This window comes from Rhinoraja longicauda, chromosome 10 (genome assembly GCF_053455715.1).
Source record: "Rhinoraja longicauda isolate Sanriku21f chromosome 10, sRhiLon1.1, whole genome shotgun sequence".
NCBI classification, from domain to species: domain Eukaryota; kingdom Metazoa; phylum Chordata; class Chondrichthyes; order Rajiformes; family Arhynchobatidae; genus Rhinoraja; species Rhinoraja longicauda.
The window spans coordinates 45,564,871-45,589,551 of record NC_135962.1 but is presented as its reverse complement, the minus strand read 5'-3'; the positions used below and the strand labels follow the sequence as shown (position 1 = coordinate 45,589,551).

Below are 24,681 nucleotides of genomic sequence, written 5' to 3'. Positions count from 1 at the left end.
CACTATTCTCTGCAGGGCCATCCTGTCCTGGGCAGAGCTGTTCCCAAACCAGACTGTAATGTTGCCGGACAGGATGCTCTCTACAGCCCCAGAGTAGAAGCAATGGAGGATCCTCAGCGACACTCTGAATTTCCTCAGTTGTCTAAGGTGGTAAAGGCGCTGCTTAGCCTTACCCACCAGTGCGGCAATGTGCGTTGCCCACGTCAGATCCTCTGAGATGCGGACTCCCAAGTATTTGAAATTGCTCACCCTATCCACAATAGACCCATTTATCTCCAGTGGCGTGTACGTCCTTGGATGTTTAGCCCTTCTGAAGTCCACAATCAGCTCCTTTGTTTTAGTGACATTCAAGAGGAGGCTATTGTCCTGACACCAGAGTGCCAGATCAGCCACCTCCTCCCGGTAGGCCTTCTCATCGTTGTTGGAGATCCGGCCCACCACCACAGTGTCATCAGCAAACTTGATGATGGAGTTTGAGCTGAACCTGGCCCTAGTCATGTGTGTACAGGGAGTACAGTAGGGGGCTAAGGACGCAGCCCTGGGGGGATCCTATGTTCAGGGTGAGGGAGCTAGATGTGTGTTCCCCCATCCTGACCACTTGGGGCCTGGCAGTGAGAAAGTCCAGGACCCAGGCACACAGAGGGGTGCTAAGCCCCAGTTCCAGCAGCTTCTCAACCAGTCTGCTGGGGACTATTGTGTTGAATGCTGAACTAAAGTCAATGAACAGCATCCTCACATAGCCCCCCTGGCTGTCCAGATGAGAGAGAGCGGTGTGTAGAACCTGGGAGACCGCATCATCCGTGGACCTGTTCGGACGGTATGCGAACTGTAGTGGGTCCATGTTGCGAGGAAGGAGGGCGCAGATGTGCTTCTTGACTAGCCTCTCCAAGCATTTCATGACAACCGAGGTGAGGGCCACCGGTCGGTAGTCATTTAAACACGTGGGGATCGCTGGTCGGTGCGGATTCGGTGGGCCGAAGGGCCTGTTTCCGCGCTGTATCTCTAAATTAAACTAAACATGTACCGAGAGGTACAGTGAAAAGCTTTTGTCCCTGTGGTGCACAAAGGATAACGGGGACAATATTTAATTTAATAAAGATATAAAATTGAAGTCTGATAAAATATGCTGAAGGATGTCTAGTGAGGTAGATAACAGGTCAGGAAATCTAACCTATCTAATCTTGCACTCCATTATGAAACTTTCCTTTTCAACTCCCTTGCCTGATATTTCTTACATGTAAAAAATTGTCCCTAGTGGGTGTAGGATAGTGTTAGTGTGCGGGGATCGCTGGGCGGCGCGGACTTGGTGGGCCGAAAAGGCCTGTTTCCGCGCTGTATATATATGATATGATATGATAACATTTCATAGATATAACTTCTTCCTTTGAAAAAAGATGATTGACTAGAAACATTAGCTCTGCCTCACTTTCTACCTCAACTCAAACAAGAAAATCCTGTCTTTCTATGAGAGTATCAGAATATCAAATTTCAAATAGAATTTACAGTACACTTGAATTTATTGTTTCTTTTTCATCTTGAATATTCAATCCAATATCTTCACCCCTACCTGTGCAGTTCTTTATCTCTGTCACACTTGCTATGCCTCCAGACATTTGAGACTCTTTCCACATTCCTCCCCTGAGCTATTAGGAGTTACACCTGCATTTAATCTGCTCCCCTAATCTATCAGGGTATAAATACCTGAGATCATGACCAATTGGGTGCTGATTAATCAGCTCAGCATTTTCTTTTTTTAGAGATACAGCGCAGAAACACCCTTCGGCCCACCGGGTCCACGCCGCCCAGCAATCCCCGCACATTAACACTATCCTACACCCACTAGGGACAATTTTTACATTTGCCCAGCCAATTAACCTACAAACCTGTACGTCTTTGGAGTGTGGGAGGAAACCGAAGATCTCGGAGAAACCCCACGCAGGTCACGGGGAGAATGTACAAACTCCTTACAGTGCAGCACCCGTAGTCAGGATCGAACCTGAGTCTCCGGCGCTGCATTCGCTGTAAGGCAGCAACTCTACCGCTGCGCCACCGTGCCGCCCTTCTGTTGGTTTGATAGCAGTTCTGAGCTCTGTCGGTTCCTGGCCTACATCTTTCAGTTCCATTTGCATCTGGATTTTGGGTTTTCTTCAGTACTTCACGGTGAGCCTGCATTTGAGTCTTTTCCATTTCGGGGCCCTCTGATAATCTCTCCCCTGAGGCCAGTCTGGTGCCAATCCATGATCACTCTCACCTGCCTGCAAGATGTTCTCAGATTTAAGTAGTTCTGTTTTGTATTTATTGACCTGTTTCAAATAAAGTTTGTTGTTAAGGGAACCTATGTGTGGTCCAAGTTTTTCTGCCTCTTATGTAATGTATAATATTCTCCATTCCAATCTTACTCAGGCCCTTCCCTTACCTCTTTTGTTTTTTGATACACTGATAGACACACCTTCCTACTTTTGCTGGAGCTAAATTATTTCTAAAGCTTAATTGCTAATTTTTCACCCTTCCCTCAACATGTGGTCTATTTTTTTTATTCTTCCCTTCCTTTTCTCAACTTTTCCACCTCCACTTATTTCAGTCATCTAACAACCAGTATCTGCTTATATAAAAATCAGAGGTTTTATTACAGTTGTGCATGGTGTCAGTGAGCTCACATACGGAGTATGTTCTTTGGTCAGAGGGTGGTGAATCTGTGGATTTTTTTGCCACAAAAGGCTGTGGAGGCCAAGTCAATGGATATTTTTAAAGCAGAGGCAGATAGATTCTTGATTAGTCTGGTGTCGGGGGGTTATGGGGAGAAGGCAGGAGGGAGGAAGCATGGGGTAAGGAGGGAGATAGATCAGCCACGGTTGAATGGCAGAGTAGACTTGATGGGCCGAATGGCTTAATTCTGCTCCTATTACTTATGACATTATGAGGACTAACAGCACGGTTTTATCCTTTTAGGAAAGGATATTCCAGCACTGGAAGTAGTCCTAATGAGATTCTCTAGGCTAAATTTTAGGATGTAGTGTTTTGACTTGTCACGAACAGCTAGAAATAGCACTATAAGTTCTTGGCAGGACATTTATTTAGTAATGAACGTGAACCTCGCTAATACAGAGCCCTTGCCTTGTGGCCGGTGTGGAGATCCTGCTCCAGTCAGCAGCCGAAAGATGCCCCCAACTCAATCTCCTGGTCACACGATGTCAATAAAGTTCCACCAGCCAGCATATCCAACAAATCATCCGCCAACATTTCCGTCACCTACAACGGGACCCCACCACTGGCCATATCTTCCCATCCCCTCCCCTTTCTGCGTTCCGCAGAGACCGTTCCCTCCGTAACTCCCTGGTCCACTCATCCCTTCCTACCCAAACCACCCCATCCCCGGGCATTTTCCCTGCAACCGCAGGAAATGCAACACCTGTCCCTTTACCTCCCCCCTCAACTCCATCCAAGGACCCAAACAGTCTTTCCAGGTGAGACAGAGGTTCACCTGCACCTCCTCCAACCTCATCTATTGCATCCGCTGCTCCAGATGTCAACTTATTTACATCGGCGAAACCAAACGCAGGCTCAGCGATCGCTTCGCTCAACACCTGCGCTCGGTCCGCGTTGGCCAAACTGATCTCCCGGTGGCCAGAGCACTTCAACTCCCCCTCCCATTCCCAGTGGGCAGCTTACAGCCAGGTGGTATGAACATCGACCTCAAACTTTAGATAGTTCCTCTGTCCCTCTCTTCCCCTCCCCTTTCCCAGATCTCCCTCTATCTTCCTGCCTCCACCTATATCCTTCCTTTGTCCCGCCCCCCCTGACATCAGTCTGAAGAAGGGTCTCGACCCGAAACGTCACCCATGCCTTCTCTCCTGGGGTGCTGCCTGACCTGCTGAGTTACTCCAGCATTTTGTGAATAAATGTGTCAATAAAGTTTATCCTTTCTCTCGACGCACCTCGCAGTGTCGCGGCGTGCGATTGGTGGTTGCCGGGTGACGCGGCCAGCGGGGGCGACAGGAGGGCGCGTGTTCAGCTGGTGGACGGACGGCGTTGCTCACTCAGGTAAAGTCACCGTCGCTTCAAGCGGCGGATCGGACCCGTGACCGTGTAGAAAGGAGCTACATACAGATGCTGGTTTAATCCGAAGATGGACACAAAAAGCTGGAGTAACTCAGGCTCAGCGGGACGGGCAGCATCTCGTGGAGAGAAGGAATGGGTGACGTTTCGGGTCTCGACCCTCGCTTCTTCAGGAACGTCACCCATTCCTTCTCTCCAGCAGAGTGGTGCTGCCTGGCTGTCCCGCTGAGTTACTCCAGCTATTTTGTGTCTACTTTAACCCTGACTCTCACCTTCATTTTGCAACCTCCACTGCTATCGGCTGGCCTCTGTGACTGAGTGTTTCTAGAATTCCAGCTTTTACTTGCTTCGGGTCGGGACCCTTCTTCAGACTAGTTAGGGAATTATAGGGAAACGAGAGATACAGACGGCGATGTGGAGAGATAAAGAACAACGAATGACAGATATGCAAAAAAAAAAAAAAGTAACGATGATAAAGGCAACATGCTGTTTGTTGGGTGGAAACGAGAAGCTGGTGCGACTTGGGCGGCGGAGTGATAGAAAGAGAGAGGGAATTCCGCCAGGGCTACGCGAAGTTAGAGAAATCAATATACCACTGGGCTGTAAGCTGCCCAAACAAAATATGAGACGCTGTTCCTCCAATTTGCATCTAACCTCACCCTGACCCTGATCATAGAGTGATACAGCGTGGAAATAGGCCATTCAGCCCCATCTATACTAGTCCCACCTGCCTGCGTTTGGTCCACATCCCTCTAAACCTGACCTATCCATGTACTTGTTGAAATGTTTCTTAAAAGTTGGGGTAGTCCCTGCCTCAGCAACCTCCTCTGGCAGCTTGTTCCATACACCCCACTGCCCTTTGTGTGAAAAAGTTACCTCTCAGATTGCTATTAAATCCTTTCCCCTTCACCGTAAACCTATGCCCTCTTGTCCTCGATTCATCTACTCTGGGCAAGAGACTCTGTGCATCTACCCGATCTACTCCTCTCAAGATCTTGTACACCTCTATAAGATCACCCCTCATCCTCCTGTGCTCCAAGGAATAGAGTTCCAGTCTTCTCAACCTCTCCCATCAGCTCAGACCCTCTAGTCCTGGCAACATCCTCCTAAATCTTCTCTCTTCCCTTTACAGCTTGACAATATCTTTCCTATAATACGGTGCCCAGAACTGAACACAATACTCTGAATGCGGCCTCACCAACGTCTAAGATAACTGCAACATGAACTCCCAACTTCTACACACATACCCAACCGGATTGGACCTGACCCAATCGTACCCGACCAGAGCTGTCAGACATGACAGTTTGGCTCTTGCGTGTAAATTCCTTGGCGGCCAACCAAACGTGGTACTGTAGATAGCTCCCAGAAAGGGGGCTGCTTTGCAATCACCATGGCGATCGCTGGAATTCGTTGCCACACACGGCTGTGGAGGCCATGTCATTGGGTATTTATTTCTAAAGCGGAGGTCGACAGGTTCTTTATGCCGAGATAGACACAAAATGCTGGAGTAACTCTGAGTAAGGCAGCATCTCAGGAGAAAAAGAATAGGTAACGTTTCTGGTCCGAACCCTTACTCGGACTGGAAGTAGTATCTTCGACAGATTCTTGGTTAAGGCTGTCAAAGTTTACAGGGAGAAGGCAGGAGAATGGGGTTGAGAGGCACAGGTAAATCAAATGGTGGAGCAGTCTCGATGGGCTGAATGATCGAATTCTGCTCCTATGTCTTGCGAGCAGGTTTCCAGCCTGAGGAACGCAGCCGATGGACTGCCGATGACACCTCGTGCTGTGCATTACCCTGCGCTGTCCAGGGTTTCCAGGTTAAATGGAGGTGGGCTCATTGGTGTAACTAGGCAGTCGTTACTTACCAAAGATGCTTTCAGTTTCGGTGGAGTTCCTCAAGTGTGCAATCCGTAAAAGTATCCCACCTTCGAACGATGTTTCTGTCTCTTTCCCTCCACAGATGCTGCCTGATACATTGAGTTCTCCAGCAGTTTGTTTTTTTCAAGATTCCAGCATTTTCAGCCTTTTGTGACTCGGCTTAGTTACTGTTTTCACCCAAAAGTGAATAAACCCAAAGAATATGCACATCCAGCGATAGCATAATTTTGGCTCCCCAGTCAAGGTTTTTGTTCGATGATGATCATGAGGGTGTTGGTATTAGTTCATCATTGTCACTCATACCAAGATACAGTGGAAAAACTTTGTTTTCTGTACATCTTGGCAGATTATACCATGTATGAGTAAATATAGTGGTAGTGTAAAAGGAAAAATAATGCAAAATAGTGTTGCAGCTATAGTGAAAGTGCAGTTGAGAAAAAGTGCAAATGCTACAATGAGGTTGATTGTTTCATTTAGAGACGCAGCATGGAAACAGGCCCTTCAGCCCATCAAGTCCAAGCTAACCAATCACCCGTCCACACTAGTATGTTATTCCACTTTTGTAACCACTCCCTACACATGGGCAATTTACACAGGCTAATCAATCTATAAACCTGCACGTCTTTGGTATGCAGGAGGAAACCGGAGCAGCCAGAGGAAACCTATGCAGTTGCAGGAAGAATGTGCAAACTCCACACAGACAGTACACCAGAGGTTAGGATTGAACCTGAGTCTTTGGTGCTGTGATGCAACAGTTCTACCAGCTGCTCCACTATGTTGCCCATAGCATGTGAGAGGTCCATTCAAGAGTTTGATAGCAGTGAGGAAGGAACAGTTCTTGAAGTTTGAGGATGGTCTTGGTAATAGTAATGCATTTGTGGCATTAGGACACCACAGTGAAACTGAAGCTCAGGGGACTTTCTACTGGTTGGAGTCTTTCTAATGTGTGCAGCATAGAATGAGTCCTCAACTCCAGGGACCTAAATTTGATCTTGATTCGGTTCCATCTTTATGGAGTTTGCATGTATGCATGTTTTTCTTGTGACCATGTGGATTTCACCTGAGTCTCCATGTCTCCTCCCACATCCAGAAGATATGTTTGTAGGTAAATTGGTGAATTATTGCTTAGTGCAAGACCTTGCATAAAGAATCAAATTAATTTATAGGCAAGTAAGACAATAAAAGTTGCAGGATTATAGGGAAACAGGAGGGGAGGGGAACTGATAGGATTGCTCTGCAGGATGCTGGTATGTGTAGAATGGCCTCCTTCCATGTTGTAACATGTGAGTAAGCAGATCCCCTACTAAGTGTTGTGTGGCAAATGAATCATCGCATGATGACCCAATTTTTTCCATCATCTATCTACATTGCATAAGTTTAAAAATGCAGTGAATTATTTTCTGTACTTGCATGGGTGAAATTCCAAGGACACTCAAGGAATCCATCACCAGCTAAGTTAAAGCAGCCACCTTGACATTCCCCCACAATGACCACATTATGTAGTACATAGATTGCACTGCAACAATTCATTAACCCTTCTTTGCATTTTGAATTCTGCAGCCTCTAATACCCAGAAGGTTAGCAAGTGCCTGGGATCCCCACTGCCTGCAAGTGTACCTCTGAATTTCTGTATGGGAGTACTTTCACCATTAGGAATACAGGATCTGAAGGGGGTCTCTCACCCACTTCTGGAGGAGAATTTGTGATGGGTTTCCCAAAAAATATTGGCCTTCCTGACAAAATCCACATGCAATTTAAAAAAAGATTCCAGGTTCAGTCTATTCAGTCTGCTGCCAATATAGCGTAATGATAAGAATCTATGCTTTAAAAAACAGAAGTTATGTGCACTTGCACTAGCTATCGGTTACTTGTTCATAATTTGGTGCAGTTAAAAACAGTGGAATTAAATATTTATATATCAGAAATGTTGCTTTTTTATTGTTATTTCAGTCTACTAGTTGTGAAAAACACACCTTAGCACTTGCAGCATAACAAGTTTATGAACTGATTTTGCTTTTGTCTTAGAGGTCAAAATGAAAGAAGGAAAAAAAAGGTTTCCAAAATCGCCAAAACCCCAGCAGAAGAAAATTAAAGTGACAGGGCAATGGAAGCCAATTACAATAGATGCCAGCCGTTTCGGTGAAGAAGATTTGGAAGGGCTGGTCTGTTGTGAAGAGCTTACAGATTATAAATTGATTAATACTAGGAAATCATCAGAGAAGAAAGCCAAAAAACGAGCTTCTGATAACTCGGAGGAGTTAAAATCTACACCAAAGAAACAGAAAATCAGTGGAGATGATTTACCAACAGCAGCAACAAAAATAAAGATAAAAAGGAAAAATAAAAAATTGAACAATCAACCTGTCGAAGTGGAGGAAAGTGTTAATCTTTCAGAAGATGTTAACAAATTTGAATGTTCAGATAAAAATGGGACAGGTGGAGCGGAAACAAATATTGCTGTAAATCCAAAGAGAAAGAAAAAGAAGCAGATTAGGGCTGAAGCTTCTCAGTCCTCCAGGCTAGATGAGAAAGTGAAAAACTGGACAAAACATTCATGTTTATCTGAGCAGGCAGCTGATGTTTCTGCCTGGAAAGATTTGTTTGTCCCAGAGCCAGTACTTCAGGCTCTGAGTTCTCTTGGTTACAGTGCTCCTACTCCAATCCAAGCCTTGGTTCTGCCACCTGCTATTAGAGATAAACTAGATATTCTTGGTGCTGCAGAAACAGGTTAGTACTATAATTGTATAAAATGTCATAAATAGATAATGAATAAGTGGTTAACTTTGTTTTTTGAGGCATAGGAAAGGACTTCCATTTATCTTGGTTTTTCATCTGGTGGAATACCCTAATTATAGAGAGTGTTATTAAGTCGAACAATATGACAGTCTCCTTAAACTCAGCTAGGCCTTACAAATAAAATTAGGTAAATTGCCAAATAGCCTGCTTAAGCAGCTCATTGGTTTAGGAGTGAACATTGGCCAGAGTCCTGGAAGAACATTTTTTTATACCAATGTTAAGATATCAGTTGCACTTGAACAGTCAAATTATCCATATTTTAGACATGTTGAATAGTGCACCATTCCCTCTATATGCAGGGGTGCAATGCTGCCGGAGCTCACCTTTGTAAAAAAAGCCAAATAAACAGTGGGGAATTTTAACTAGTGAGGAATTTAACAGCGGCCACTCTGGCACCTAAAAAATTAGCACTGCAACACTGCTATATGGCACTGAGGTGTCAATCAAAATCATGTGCTGAACTCGTTTTGTGGATCTGAAAGATGCTGATTTACATGAAATTGCTGCCACTGAATGACCCAAGCTGACATTAGCTTGTATAATATAAAAAAAGCTGCTGGATCCGACAAACAACATTTTAGTCCATTCATTCATTGAAAGCTTAAGAAAACTTGTTTAGGTAATTTTATTTTTGTATAGATAAGATGCACACTTGATGGTTTAGAGTACAAATTTGCAGAGTTTAGTTAATCCCAAATATAGGTTAGTCATACTACATATGGGTTAATTAAAACAGAATAGGAGAAATACACAGCAGGCCGGGCATATCGGGAGAGAGGGGCTAATGAATTTTGATCAGAACTAGCCTAGTTTGCTCTAAACTACAAAGATTGGTTATCTGAAATTGTTGAATTCAGTGGTAAATTGAGTGCCTTAATGTACCAAGTTGAAAGATGGAATGTTGTTTGAAATTACATTGGGCCTTGTATGTGTAAGAATCCATTGGAAAACATGTCAGAATAGGAATGGGATTAAGAATTAATGCATAATGGTACAGCTACAAGACCTTTGATCCATCAGGTCCACGCCATCCTTTGCACTTTTCTACATTGATTCCATTTACCCACATTGTCCATAGTCTTAAATTGTTCAGAAATTCCAACTACTTGTCCAGATGCTTCTGAATTGTTACAAGCATATCTGCCTATGCTATCTCTTCAGGCAGCATATTCCAGACCACAACCACTCCCTGTGTGACATATTTCCCCTCTAAACCTTTTACCACCTATGCCCTCTTGCCTTGGAGAACCCCACCATGCAATCTCTATCAGATCACCCTCGGTTTTGTTAATTTCAGTGAAAACAAAGCCAGCCTATCCAATCTCTCTTTGTAACTGAAATGCCAGAATCTTATCTTTCTGAATCTCCAATGCAACCTCTCGAGCACATTCACACCCTTCCTAAGGTGTCATGACTAGAATTGCACACAATATTCCAAGCGTGGAATATTCCATTGTTTTATAAAGTTGTAACATGCTGTCCCAGGTCTTATATTCGAAGCCAAGGCTAATGATTACAAGTATCTCATGTTACTTCTTCATCATCGTATCCACCTATGCTGCCACTTTAAAGAATCTGTAGATTGTATTTCAAGATTCCCCTACTCATCTACACGACCATTTACTGCGTACGTCATATTCTTTTGTTCTCGCAAAATGCATCACCTTCCACTTGCTAGATTAAATTCCATTTGCTATTGCTCTGTCCAACTTTCCAGCTGATCAATATCATGCCACAGCCTTAGATAACCTTCCTCATCATCTGCTGAGCCATCATCTGAAAACTTCCAGATCATGCTTCCGAGATTTGCATCCAAATCATTCAGGTGAAGCACTGATTAATTTGTACTTCTAATTTACTGTGCTGCAATCAGTACAGTATTCATAGGAAAATCGGATCTCTGCATTGTAGAACCAAACTCAGATTCTGTTTCATGATTAGAGTTCAGTATTGCTGAGTATCTCTTACTGTGACTTTATCCCCAATTCATTAAGTCTGTATCCTACATTCAGGCCATCAACCTTGAAATGAAATAGAGACCCTGCTCTTTTTTTGCAGTCTATCGGTGAATCATGATTTTAAAAAAGGTATTTACAATAGGAATGAGATGTTTACTTAAAATTGATGAACAAATTCCATTCAAAGTTTGATGAAAGGTCCCAGACCTGAAACGTTAACTGGTTCTCTTTCCAGTTACTGCCTAACCTGCTGACTTTTTCCAGCATTTTTTCAGCAAATTAACTAATCAAGTTTTTATTGTGGCGTGTTGAATCCAAAAACGTAGAAAATACATCGAGAGGTATTATATAATAAAGAAGCAATTTTTGTTAGATTCATCTATATAAAAATTCTGGAAATTCAGGATTTTAATTATAATACTGGTTATTTGTCTTGAATTCTCACATTCTAGAAATGCCATTCAAGACGAATTAAGCAGCTCCTTTTCTTTTTAATTTGTAGGTAGTGGCAAAACACTGGCATTTGCCATTCCCATGATCCACTTTATATTGGAGTGGAGGCAAGCTAAAGATGCCAAATTGAAGGAAAACGAGGAAGGGAATCAGGATGCTAATGAAGGTGATGAACCATTCACTGGCAACCTAATGAAAATTAACAGTGAAGATCTGGAGGAATGTGAAGAGGTGGAAACAAATGAAGAGAATCACGACTTGGGTTGTGTAAAAGTGATTGACGATGTACATTTTGACTTTGAGGCTTCTCATGCTGTAAATCCACTCTTGGGCTTGGTCCTGACTCCAACAAGGGAACTAGCTGTCCAGGTAAAACATCACATTGATGCAGTCACCAAATTCACAGGTAGGTAATGTTAATTGCAAGATTATGCAGCTTAGTAATGTTACTTTAGGTCTTATTTGTATTTTGAAAGTGATTCAGTTGAATGCTGCATTTGTATTGGCAGTGACCAGAATCCAATGGATGTACCATTTTAAATGAACCATTTTGCTATTTGTATACAATCAAAAGAACCACATTGCTAATGTGGTTACCTTGCTACACTTCTGATGGCATGCAAATGAGAAGGAACATCACTCTACATTCCACTAAATTCAATAGACTAAATTAATAATTTTCAATTAAATTAATTGCCTTGTTAATTTTGTTTTGCTGCTGGATGCCTTAACAAATAAGTTTGTGGAAATCTCAGTATTATACCTCAGTATTTAAAAAAATATTTTAATTTCCCTCTTAGGTAGACACAAAATACTGGAGTAACTCAGCAGGACAGGCAGCATCTCTGGAGAGAAGGAATGGATGCTGCCTGTCCTGCTGAGTTACTCCAGCATTTTGTGCCTACCTTCGATTTAAACCAGCATTTGCAGTTCTTTCTTACTCCTTTCATTCCCTCTTGCTCCTTAATCCATGGACTGTACCTTTTGTTCTACGTTCTCCAGAACAGAGAAATTAGCCTCCAGGCATCTATTCCACTTCTCATTTTACTAAATTATAAAATGCTGAACTATTCTTCTTGGTCTTCTTTGGTTTGCCTTCTCATTCCAGGAGTTGATTTACTGAACTTTAATTGCACACCCTCTTGGGAAATATATCTCTGGATAATTAGATCAAAACTATACATACAACCCCAGGAATGGACCCAAAAGCCCTCTGTATTTGTAGCATGACTTTGTTTTAGACTGCATCTCCTTACAATAATGGCTAAGATACTATTTTCCTTCCTATTTGCTTGCTGTGCTTTTTTAAAAATTTGCAGATGGTTTCCTCTTCACTGATGAATTAATAAACCCTGAATCTATACTTTAATAGGAATCAAAACTGCAATGCTAGTTGGAGGAATGGCTGCCCAGAAACAGGAAAGGATCTTGAATCGTAGGCCAGAAATTGTGATTGCAACACCAGGGAGGCTATGGAAACTGATAAAGGAAAGACATCCACATCTCTGTCATTTGAAACAGCTCAGGTGAGCCACGGTCAATTTTGATATGTTGAAGTGGCAATAATGCATTATCAAATAACATTTGTAACTGATTATACAATGGTTGAAAGAAAAACCATGGATTTACTTTTTTTTCCACATTTATAAAATATCTTAATATTTCACAATCTATTAACTGCTTCTCAGCAATATTTGTTAAGTTAATGGATTAGTTTCCGGGCACATGCTACAAATAAAATTGAGATAAATAACTAAATTATTTTTGTGACATTCGATGGATGAATTTGCCAGAATCCTTTGTTATACCAGAAGATCTTTTACACCTACCTTAGAAAACAGAATATAAATGAAAGGTGTCTAAGATGGCAATTGCAACAATGTGGTTTTTGTACAGTATGTGATAATACAGCGGATGACAAGGATGACTGCAGAAGTATGAACCTGGGATAAAACACACTTATGGAATCCAGGACTAAAGAAAATGCTAGAAGAACTCAGCAGATCAAGCAACATCAGCAGAGGCAAAATCTGTAAATTGCTTCTTGCCCTGAAACGTTACTTTAAACCTTTTCCCTCCACAAATGCTGCTTGACCCACTGACTGCTTCCTGGTAATTGGATTAATATATTAGCATAACGTATGCACTGAAAGTCTGCAGCTTGAATACACCATTATCTGACTGCTATACTTTGGTATGAGAAGTAAAACCACAAAGAGATTGTGTACAAATGGCCAGTTCCCTACAATGAAAGACATTGATGAATTCGATGAGTTTTTACAATAATCAGAGTGTGCCGGGCTCCCCTTTTAACTTATAGACTTTGAATGAATTCAAATTCTCATTGATGTTATAACAAATTGCATTCTTGATATTAGTCATTGGCTGTTACAGGATTGGTAATCCGAAGACAATGTGCCAGATAAGATTAACTCAATTCACTTGAAATTTGTGAATTACTGTCTGTACCTTGAATAATCTATTGTAGTTTGTGTAATTGTATTGATCGGATTAAAGCATGCATTAGCATTTTTGTTAACTACTTAAATGAAAAAAATAACATATCTCCTGTGACATGGTTAATATTCTCCAGGTGCACATAGGACCTGAATTAAAATTTCATCCAGGGTATTTTCTATGAAGGTATATTGTGTAAATTACAGGAGCCGATAGATGCATTTAAAAAAAAAATGTCACTATGAAAAGACAAATTCTGAATAACTTTGTTGTCCAATTGATAAAGGTGCCTGGTGATCGATGAAGCAGATCGCATGGTTGAGAAGGGACATTTTGCAGAACTATCTCATCTTCTAGAACTGCTGCATGACAAGGAGTACCACCCTAAAAGAAGAACTTTTGTATTTTCTGCCACTTTAACCATGGTTCATCAAGCTCCTGCAAGAGTATTGGGAAAGAAAAATATGAAAAAAATAAATGCAGAAACAAAATTAGAAGCTCTTATGCAAAAAGTAGGCATCAAAGGAAAACCAAAAGTCATTGATTTATCAAGGAAAGAGGGTACCGTTGAGACCCTCACTGAAACCAGAATCCATTGTGAGATAGAGGAAAAAGATATCTATCTATATTACTTCCTACTTCAGTATCCTGGTCGGACAATGGTCTTTGCAAATAGTATAGATTGTATCAAGCGTCTGAATGCATTGCTCACTATTTTGGAATGCTGTCCTCTACCGCTACATGCAAACATGCACCAGAAACAGAGGTTGAAGAATTTAGAAAGATTTGCTGAAAGAGAGAGGTAAGCTTCCAAAAGTGTGAGGTTTGTTGTAAATACATGAAGCTCTTAACTTAGATGGAGCGGATTTGAACATTTTTGATCATGTACCCTTTGTGTGTGTGTTGCTGATTACACGATAGTTGGAAGGTTGTGTTGTGATAAGATTATTGTGACCCTGCAATGGGATGTAGGTTGGGCAAAACCTTAGCAAACCTTACTCAGTGTAGGCAACTGTGAGGTCATGAATTTGGAGGGACCAAAATGGTGGATTATTGTCTAAATAGAAACTAAATGAGTGAAGTACATAGAGATCTAGGTAAACTAGTACACAAGAGGTTAACAGGCAGGGTGCGGCAACTAGTGACGAGGCAGTACACAGAGGGTTGCCATGTTCCGGTGCCATCTTTCAAAAAGTGTCTGAAAAGTAATCTCTGCCCAAGGAAATATGCAAATTATTTTCTCACTTCAAGGCCTGGTGTCCTGGCGGCCCTGTATTGATGAAATAGGGATAGACACAAATTGCTGGAGTAACTCGGCGGGACAGGCAGCATCTCTGGAGAGAATGAATGGGTGATGTTTCAGATCGAGACCCTTCAGACTGAAGAAGGGCCTCGACTTGAAATGTCACCCATTCCTTCTCCAGAGATGCTGCCTGTCCTGTTGAGTTACTCCAGCATTTTGTGTCTATCTTCAATTTTAAACTAGCATCTGCAGTTCCTTCTTACACATTTTGATGAAATAGGGGCCAGTCTGGCCCAGATTGATGCCGTCGGCTCAATCCGCCGCCATTCCTTGTAAATGTCACTCAATCTGCTCACTTACACCTCCACCAAGTTGCCGTGTCCCATTTCCCGATTCGATCACATTAGGGCACTTTTGAGGGCACAGGAGGTGAATTCGCAATCTGTTCATGGCTGGCAATTTCCCCCCTCACCTTCCACTGCCGGCACGGCAGGGCACTTGTGAAAATGGATAAACCTTGTAATTCAGAGGTTTTAGATTTTCTCACTGTTTTTAAGACCGCAGCATTTGAGCTCTGGAGGCTGGATAATCTGGCCAGCTTATTGTGGGAGATTATGTCTTTTTACCTTCAAAAGTAAAAGTTGGTGAGCAGTCATTTTGAGAGGCGAGAAAGCTTTTTTTGGAAAACAGCATTTTTGGCCTTTATTGCAAAACAGTTTAGAAATAGTGAAGTTTCATTAATATTGGTGAAGCCACACCTGGAATACTGTGCAGTTTTGGTCCCTTTACCTTAAGCATAAAGCATTCAAAGCAGTGCAAACGAGATTCACCAGGCTAATTCCTAGGATGAGAGGAGACAATTGTGAACCTCTAGAATTCTTTATCTTAAAGGGTTGCAGAGGCTAGATCGATAGAAATATTTCAGGTGGAATCAGGGGTTATGGGGAACTGGCATATTTGAAGAGTATTTGAGGCCCGCCTAGATCAACCATGATCACAGTGAATGGCAGAACAAGCTTAAGAGTCCAGGTGACCTTTTCTTGACATATTTTGTCTTCTGCACTATAATGTTAATTGCTTGAAGAAGGTGATATACACATCTGTGAACACATTTGTTCAAATTAACCTGCTAGACAATAGCTTTCTGAGTTAGGTAATGGAAATAAAGTACAGCCGGCTGAAATGCAGCAGGACAAAATGTAAAATAAACTTCATAAAGCATGACGCAAGCTGTTTTAAAAAAAATGATAAGCTTCGCAATTTCCTTTTGAAAGTCAGTGAAATGTATACAATAAATGAAATGTTGTTTCAGTGACAAAAAGGGTTGAGAAGAGGGAACCATTTTAGATATTATTATTGTGAAAGCATTCATTGATTTTGCAAACGTGTTCTGGAAAATTAGCTCATAATCATTTTGAACATTTCTTAGTGCATTTGTCTCACTGTATTTCAGCTGTATTTTATTGACCACTGACGTTGCAGCACGAGGTCTGGATATTCCAAATGTACAGCATGTTATTCATTATCAGGTATGGCTGAAAGAATAAAGTCTGAACTTGCTGATCTATTTTAAAATATATTTTCCTAGTAAATATAATACAACGGAAAAATGTAGAAATCATAGCACCCGAGCATCAGAAAATAGACTTTATTCTAATACAAATTCGCTATTTTCTAATCATGTGATCTTCCCCCAAAGTAAAGAATCATAGAAAATTAAAACTATCAACTATCTTACTTGGCACTTTCTTTAAGAATTTAGAATCTAATCCATCAAGATCCAAAGACCTGTCAGCCCAGAGCTCCAACAATTTACATTGTACTACTTCCATGATGATTATAATTCACCTAAGTCATGCATTCTTTTCAATTCCTCGGCTGTTATCTGCATTTTCTATAATGACGAATGTATAAATGTTTATAATTCTTAGGTTATCTTCTCGTTCTTCATTATCAATTAATGGGCACTTTCTGTTGGACTAAGGCATATATGAACTATTTTTTAGTATCGGTAGAAACTCTTATAATTGTTTTTACATTTCTGACTGGCTTTATATCGTACTTCTAATTTTCCCTTTTTAATCTTTTAATATTACATTATGTCTAATTTTATGATCTCCCAGAAATTTGTTTTTTTCTATAGTTTTGGTACCATCTATACACTCTTTAACTCTTTTATCATTCATGTGGATTTTCCTACAGTTGCCCCGTACCACTGAGATATATGTTCACAGGAGTGGCAGAACAGCTCGAGCCACAAAAGTAGGTCTTGCATTGATGTTAGTTGGGCCAGGAGATGTAGTTCATTTTAAGAGGATATGCAAAACTTTGGGCAAAGATGAAAACGTTCCTCTGTTTCCAGTACAAGCTAAATGTATGTCTGCAATAAAGGTAAATATCATAAAGTACTATATTTCTACTTTCCACTTATCAGGTTTGAACCAAACAAATTAATCCTAGTAAAGAACATACTGAACAGTATTTATTAATTTCAAAAATCAATGAAAATATAGTTGCTTAACAGTAGAACCTCATTATTAAAAATCTTGACATAAGATTGCTGTTCCATAGCTGTTTCAAGTTTTCAGAAACGGGCTGTTTCATCCTCCATCAGTGAAAAACAATATTTTGCATGATGCTCCGCAATGTTTTGCAGTGCAGCCATTTATTTAATTATTTAAAAATACTTACCTCTGTTGCTCATTGATGGGGCAGATAAAGGTAATGGCAGAATCCTATCCTTAATTTAATATGTGGTGGAATTAAATGCTTTAGAAGCAAGATATAGTTAGTAAATGAGAGGAGTCTCTTGATTTGTGTGGGGGGGTGGATAGTTGTGGATAGTGAATAAGAGAGTTGCGGAGGGAACAGTACTCAGAGGAGGAGCATTAGTCTACTGATGGCCCCATGAAGGTGGGGGAAATTACAAGGATGATCTATTGAACATGGAGATGTGCAGGGTGGCAGGTTAAGAGGACGAAAGAAGGTGAGAGCATAAAATAAAAAGATTAACACGTTTGAAAGCCCTTTAATTATGCTGAAAGAAAAGTATCATAAGAAACTGAATTGAGTCGTAGGTATGGAAACAGACCCAGTTCATCCATGCCGACCAACATATTCCATCTAAGCTAGTCCCTTTTGCCTGCATTTGGCCCATGTCCCTCTCAATTCTTCCTATCCATGTACCTGTCCAAATGTCTTTTAAATGCTGTTGTAGTATCTGTCTCAACTACTTCCTCTGGCAACTTGTTCCACATTCCCTCGACCCTCTGCCTTTTAAATGCTTGGTCCACTAGTTTAAAGGTCCTAAATTCGTGCACGGCCATTATGGAGGAATTAGATGGGAACTTTCAGATGTCGACTGGCATCCTGTTAAAAGTAAAAGGATGTCTAGCAAGTGAGTTTTTAATAATCCGCTTTCAAGAGTTCAGGGACAGGAATTCCCTGTTAGGTTGAAGGTAGTTTAGGAAACCCTGGTTGAAGATATTGAGGCTTTGGTCGGAATAAAGGCGGTGAGGATCAAAGCAATCCCTCAATTATTATAATAGGTGTAGTACACTTGAGAGAAATCAGGAGGGTAGAAAGAGAGCATGCAATGGATTTGGTAGGGAAGGTAAAGGGTGAAAGTGTGCAAGGAAGAGAATAGATCCCCTTAAAAATCAGTGTTGCCGTCTATGGATGCAGCCACAGGAGATGGATGAGATTTTTAATAATTAATGAAGATCATAGAAGCAAAGGAATTAAGGCGAATGAGTTGTGATGTTTTGGACCACATACAAATTGGCAGTCTTAAAGCACATTAAGCTGATAAATCCCCAGGGCCTGAACAAGTGCATCCTCAGACCTTGTGGAAGCAGGAAAGAATGCAGGGAAGATTTAAGAGGATGTTGCCAGGGTTCAAATGTGTAAGTTATTGGGAGAAGTTGGAGAGGCTAGGACTTTATTCCTTCGAGCATAGGAGGTGAAGGGCGGCCGTTTAGAGGTGTAAAAAATCATGAGGGGTATAGACAAGATGAATGCAGTTTTTTACCATCCTGTGTGAAAACCTGCTGCTCATCTTTAAATTTCTCTCTCCCCTCCTTAATCCTATACCCTATAGTTTGTTATTTTGCAAAGGTGCGGGAGTCCATCTACCCTTTCTATATTCATTAATGTTATAAACTTCCATAAGCTCACCCCTCAGCCTCTTATGTTCTACCCTATCCAATCTCCCCTTATAGACAACATCCTGGTGAATCTCTTCTGCATTCTTCTCTTGCTACCACATAATTCCAGTATTACTTTCATTAGATCTGTGCAGTTTTCCAAGTGTGGCCCGAGCAACGTTTTGTACAGCTTCAACATGACATTCCAACTCTTATGGTCAATGTTTCAGCCTATAAAGGCAAGCAGAACATATGTTTATTTCACTATCTTATCCAACTGTTGTCAACATTTTCAGGGAGACATAAACTTTGATGTCTCTCGAAACATCAACACCTGAGATCCCTGCCATTTAATGTATATATATTCTGTAAGTATTTGATGTCCCAGGATTAAATACTATTCCACCACTCTACCTAACTTTCCAGCAACTCTATGTCCCACTGCAGCCTTTCACAATCGTCTTCACTATCGACTACTATACCAGTTTTTGTGTCATCAGCAAACTTACTAATCAGTCCACGTCATCCAAGTCATGTGTATATATGTCAAACAACAATGCTCTTTGCACCAATCCCATCCCTGTGGTGCAGCACTAGTTAAACTTCCAGTCAGAAAGCCCTCAAACACACTACCCGTTATCTCTTATCACAAAGTCAATTTTGGATCCAGTTTGCCAACACAATTTAAATTCCATGTGCCCCAGCTCTTTGGGCCAGCCTATCATGTTAGACATGTTAGAAGCCTTGCTATTGGTCATGCACACCATTTCAATTAGTTTTAACAGTCCTAACAGTTAAATACAAGAACTATGGTTCTTTGTGAGAGGATGAAGCAGCACTAGCTATTACCCTTCCATTAATATAACATTTGCTCTCATTAAATGATTTGAATCTGAACTTTGAAGTTAGCGTGTAAAACATTACCCAGTACAATCAGTTCCTATAATTCGAGACAATGTGAATAGTTGCAATTTGGGGGTGGTTACAGTATAAGAGTTGAGTCAGATATTGTGGGGGCTGAAGCAAGTAAAGCAGCTGTGGTGCTTCAGCCCCCCTGATGGTGACAAGCCTGGTAACTCCTACCCATGTCCTCGAATAGTACTACCTTTTCACACATGCAAAATCAATACTGACATCCATTCCAAAGAGAACAACTGGAGCTGGCAAAAATGCAATATATACATTGTAAGCATGGTACCTAATTAAATATCTGAATTTATTTTTAGTTTGGCTTATCAAATAAAATCTACAGCATTCAAAACAGTGATGTAGTATGATGATAAACACAAAATGCTGGAGTAATTCAGTGGGTCAGGTACCATCATCTCTGGAGAAAATGGATAGGTGACATTTCTGTCTGAAAAAGGGTCCTGACCCGAAACATCACCCATTCATTTTCTCAAGAGGTGATGCCTGACCCGCTGAGTTACTCCAGCATTTTGTATCTATCTTTGCTATAAACCAGCATCTGCAGTTATTTTTTATTATATGCAGTATAATAATCCTACTCTAATCAATTTTATTTATTGAATAAAGTGGTATGGTTTGTGGTCATAAAAAGGACCCAGAGCAGTGAGAGGAGCGAATAAAGGGGGAAGAAACCAGGTGCACAGGGGACAGGAGGGAGATGCAGGGCAAAAACAAGCTACTCACGAAGGTAAAGTTGGGGGGGAGGGGAGGAGAGAGAGATTGATTTACCCAACCTTGGAGAATTCAACATTTATGCTGGTGCGTTGTTGGCTACCCAAATGTAATATGATGTGCTGTTTTTCAGTGGAGGAGGCCAAAAACAAAGGTCGATATGGGAGCGTTAAGAGGAATTTAAATGGCTTGCTATCAAGATTCTTAACAGGCCCTGGCAGATGAGCACAAGTGTTCGCCTATTCTCGCTTGGCTCACCCATGTAGAGTCCACACACCCTTGAGTAACCCACAATCCTTTCTCCCTTCTGTCTATGCTGGTCATCTCACAAGCACCCTTCTTCCCATAATAATCCCCAGCATCCCCTTTTCTTTTCCCTCCACCAACTACTTTTTTAGTTGGTGATTTTAAAGGTGATGTGTGGGGCATGTATTTTAATGTGGTGCCTAGGCCGGGCGATGCAGTCGCCCTTGATGTCATCTGGACTTCCGTGGCCAATCGGCGGGTCAAATATGCCACCTGTGGCCAGGTCTCTGTAACTCCAACTCAGTTGGAGCCGGCAGATCCGTTCCCATAGCCGACTTTCGGGCTGGTATCTCAACCAGTCACCCCCACGGCCGTGACTTCTGTTGGTCTGGCAAAATGGATAATCCAGCAAGGCTCTGGAATCAAGGGTGCCAGGAAATTGGTGGTGGACCTGAACTGCCGTTTAGCTAGGAGAGTCGATCCGGGTAGAAGTTACACTAAAGCATAAAGAGAGTCATGTTTTAGTCACTCGGAGTTCAATGAGCAGTTATCCACACCTCACGAGGGAGTGGTGCAAACTTGAATCACTAGAATTATAGCTGGATTCCAAGGGCTAAAGTGCAAGAAGGCTACACCAACAATGGGTGCATTCCGTGAATTTAGGTCAAAAATAAGTTTGGTGAAAGTTTTAAATATCATGGGAAACCAATAAGTAGGCAGAGAAAAGCCAAGTGTAAATTAGAAAATGTTTCTACAATTTTGTGCAGATAATGATTGAAATTGATGCTTGGTTAGATGTTAATTTTAAATCTGGGAATGTTCATCAAAAGTATTAATGGATATAGAGAAAAGATGAGCATACAGATTTAGGCCATACCTCAGGTATAATCTCATTGAACGATAGAAGAGCTTTGATGAGTTAAACAGCTCGTGCCTATTTCAGTGTACCTTTAGTTTTTTAATATTTACTTTTTTAATACACAGAATACAATCAAATACCAATGGCAATTGTGGCCTGTTGTGAAAAGATAACTCTCGGCTTTGTCCTTTACAGGCACGTGTTACCATAGCTAGAAGCATAGAAAAGATGGAATACCAGCACAATAAAATACAACAACATAACAGCTGGTTTCAGCAAGCTGCTGAAGCGCTTGAGGTGGATTTGGAGGACAATGTCCTGATGGGTGAGCAACAACCTAATATTTGCCTGGACACATACGGGTGTTCATATTAGCTTATAAATCCAGTGTTGCGATGCACTACACTCCCTATGTCATCGCCTTCCTCTTTTCCTGACAGCACTTGTCTCCTCAGAAATAAGCAACAAAGTCATCAAGCAGCCAATCCCATTGATTTCTCAGACGAGGAAAAGTAGGATTTTTGTTAATATACAACATCTTGCATACAGTATGAAACAAGTACATGAGAATAGTATGGAAGCTGAAATATCATGGTACTTGAAAATGTTAAATCTCTTATTTAATCTTTAAGCCTCATTCTCTTATCACTTGCAATTCTGCATATTTTCAAGTGTGATCCATTATTACTGAATGTTACTCATTTTACAACCACAAAAATCAATATTTTTCTCTTTGATCATATACTTAGCAGCTGTTATTCCAAAAGGATTTGAATTTGGTGTACATTGAATTGAAGTCTGAAGATGTATGAAGAGTACATTCAACATAACACTATACTTATTTTCAGGTGGAAGGGATAATGATGGTGAAGAAATCCTGAGGCAAAGAATGTTGAAAGGTATGAAGAAAGAACTAAAGAGTTTGCTTTCACAGCCAGTGTTTAAGAACTACATGAAGACAAAATATCCAACACAATTTGGTGGGCTAGGATTGCCTGCTCTGCCATTGGCAAGCCAAGAAACTGCATTAACCACAATTCAAAAGCATAAATTCAAAAAAAGACAAAGGTTATGTGAACAAATATCTTAAGACACGTTGTTTAAATAACCCATACAACTAGTAATTGGCAACATATGTAATAACATGTGCAGTGGCTGTACACCATTTATTGCATTTAATAAAAATCCAGAACTTGCGCAATACTGTCATCTTCAACATGAAGATTAGGAGCAACCTCGTCATACCCTCAATAAGAGGATACAGCATTTTGAAAGGTTGCATGGGATTTTGATTATTAAGCGTGACTAACAAGTTTGTTACGATGGGAACAATGCTTAATTAGGTAGTAATTTGTTTAGGATGAAATGCTCCACCTCCTGCAACTGGTCACGCAAACCACTGAAATCCAATAACAAAATGAAAGTTTATGTATTATTTAGCTTTTCCTTTCTGCAAGCTAATTTTTAAAGTAGGTAGCTGACAAGAATTTGGTTGTACTGCATCATTTACTTTTTTTCTGTATAGGCCTTTATAAAGCAAGACTGGGAGGATGATACAAAATGTATTTGTGTGGAAGATGGTCAGGTTACTTTGCTTGTAAACAATGATTTCATTTGAAATAGAATTTTTTTGCACTCAGTATATGCCACTCAAGGGATCAGTTTATATATCGAATTAGTCACCATTAGATACGTGTTTAAATCAGAATCCAAATTAAACTTCCATACACTTTCAAAAATGGGGTTTGAATCAGAGTTATGGCCTGTTTTAAAAGCAGGACTAGTGGTGTCAACCTTCCAGCAGGAGGAGCCATTGTTGTGAACAAAAAAGCATTGAATTGTCAACAATGAAGCTGTCACCATTGGATGCAGGTACATTAAATCCATTGTAGAATTTACTTTAAAATTACAACTTAAATCTAGCTGAAACTTCACTCTTTGTTGATTTAGTGTGGCACAAGGGAGGAGTCCCAACCTACAAATCCAGTTTAAACAAGGGAGGTGGGGGGACTCTGCGCTGTTCCTTTTTAAAAAAGTATAGGAAAATGTTAATTCATGGATGAAGATTTTTAAACTAAATTTAAAAGTATGATGGAAGCTAGACTAGAAATTTATTTTCTGCAAAGCTATATCAAAATGGTATAGACTTTGTACAACTATGCCCACTAATATATACAAAATTCTAAATGCACTTGATTTTTGTTGGGGATAGACATTAATTTTGTATGTCAAAAGATAGCTAAGAGGTGCTTAATCTTGATTCATTTTCCTCCCCACCAATATTGCACCTGTCCTCTCTCATCAAAACATTCTCCCAACTAACCATGGCCCAGAGCACTAAAACCTCTAGATGCAAGGAGAAATTAGGTCTATTTGGTATTGCTCGCTTTGTAAAGTATATCGTAATGGCCCGGTTTGTAAAGCAGATAGACCAAAGGCTTTGATCCCTCCGGAAAGATGTGATGGTTGATTTCAGTGTCTGTTTTGTCCATATATTCCACTTGAATTGATATACCCAATGCTTGGGTCAGTGCAGTGATATGAATGTGGTCACTTTCCACAGCCATCGGTTCCACTTCCTATGGGAGGGAAACTAGGCATTACTACATACATAAAACAAGTTTGACAAGAGCAAGGTTGCAGAAAGTAATTACCCCACCACATCTCAATCACCCATCCATACCCTTATATCAGCAATCCTATAATTAGACAATTTATTTTACATTAAGAGATGGGCCAAGATATTTTTGGACAGAAATTCAACTATGATTATTTTTATATTATGATCTTTGGAAATGAAATGAATTGGTATTAAATAAAATGAGAGGAAGAAAAGTGAACTATTAATCAATTTTTCTCAGGTTATTTATCTCGATCCTTTCCTAAAACTTTGATGAACTCCAATGTTTTGCTGTACTTCAAGCACTCTAAAAAGAATAATGGGCATCT

The 24,681-nt window shown here is 40.7% G+C and overlaps 2 protein-coding genes across 5 annotated transcripts in view; one reads left to right on the top strand and one right to left on the bottom strand.

Annotated features, from left to right (window-relative positions):
- The first annotated feature begins 3,978 nt into the window (after nucleotides 1-3,978).
- Nucleotides 3,979-24,672, top strand: ddx24 (DEAD (Asp-Glu-Ala-Asp) box helicase 24). The gene is made up of 9 exons (XM_078406806.1): nucleotides 3,979-4,041; nucleotides 7,960-8,661; nucleotides 11,191-11,547; nucleotides 12,514-12,667; nucleotides 13,885-14,400; nucleotides 16,295-16,370; nucleotides 17,044-17,232; nucleotides 21,928-22,057; nucleotides 22,581-24,672. Exons 2-9 carry the CDS (start codon nucleotides 7,968-7,970, stop codon nucleotides 22,820-22,822), a joined length of 2,358 nt encoding a protein of 785 aa, XP_078262932.1. The 5' UTR covers nucleotides 3,979-4,041; nucleotides 7,960-7,967; the 3' UTR covers nucleotides 22,823-24,672.
- The window catches only part of LOC144597434 (ubiquitin thioesterase OTUB2-like), a 47,000-nt gene continuing 45,193 nt past the window's right edge, over nucleotides 22,875-24,681 (bottom strand). For all 4 annotated transcript variants that reach the window (XM_078406807.1, XM_078406808.1, XM_078406809.1 and 1 more), the window contains one exon: nucleotides 22,875-24,311. In XM_078406807.1, the coding sequence (XP_078262933.1) occupies nucleotides 24,102-24,311 (210 nt within the window). In that variant the 3' untranslated portion in view covers nucleotides 22,875-24,101. The remainder of the gene's footprint in view (nucleotides 24,312-24,681) is intronic.

Excerpts from the sequence above, each read along its gene's own strand:
- ddx24 (XM_078406806.1), top strand. The coding sequence starts at position 7,968 with ATGAAAGAAGGAAAAAAAAGGTTTCCAAAATCGCCAAAACCCCAGCAG. Across the intron at positions 17,233-21,927 it reads AATGTATGTCTGCAATAAAG|GCACGTGTTACCATAGCTAG; the intron begins GTAAATATCATA and ends TGTCCTTTACAG. Across the intron at positions 22,058-22,580 it reads GGAGGACAATGTCCTGATGG|GTGGAAGGGATAATGATGGT; the intron begins GTGAGCAACAAC and ends ACTTATTTTCAG.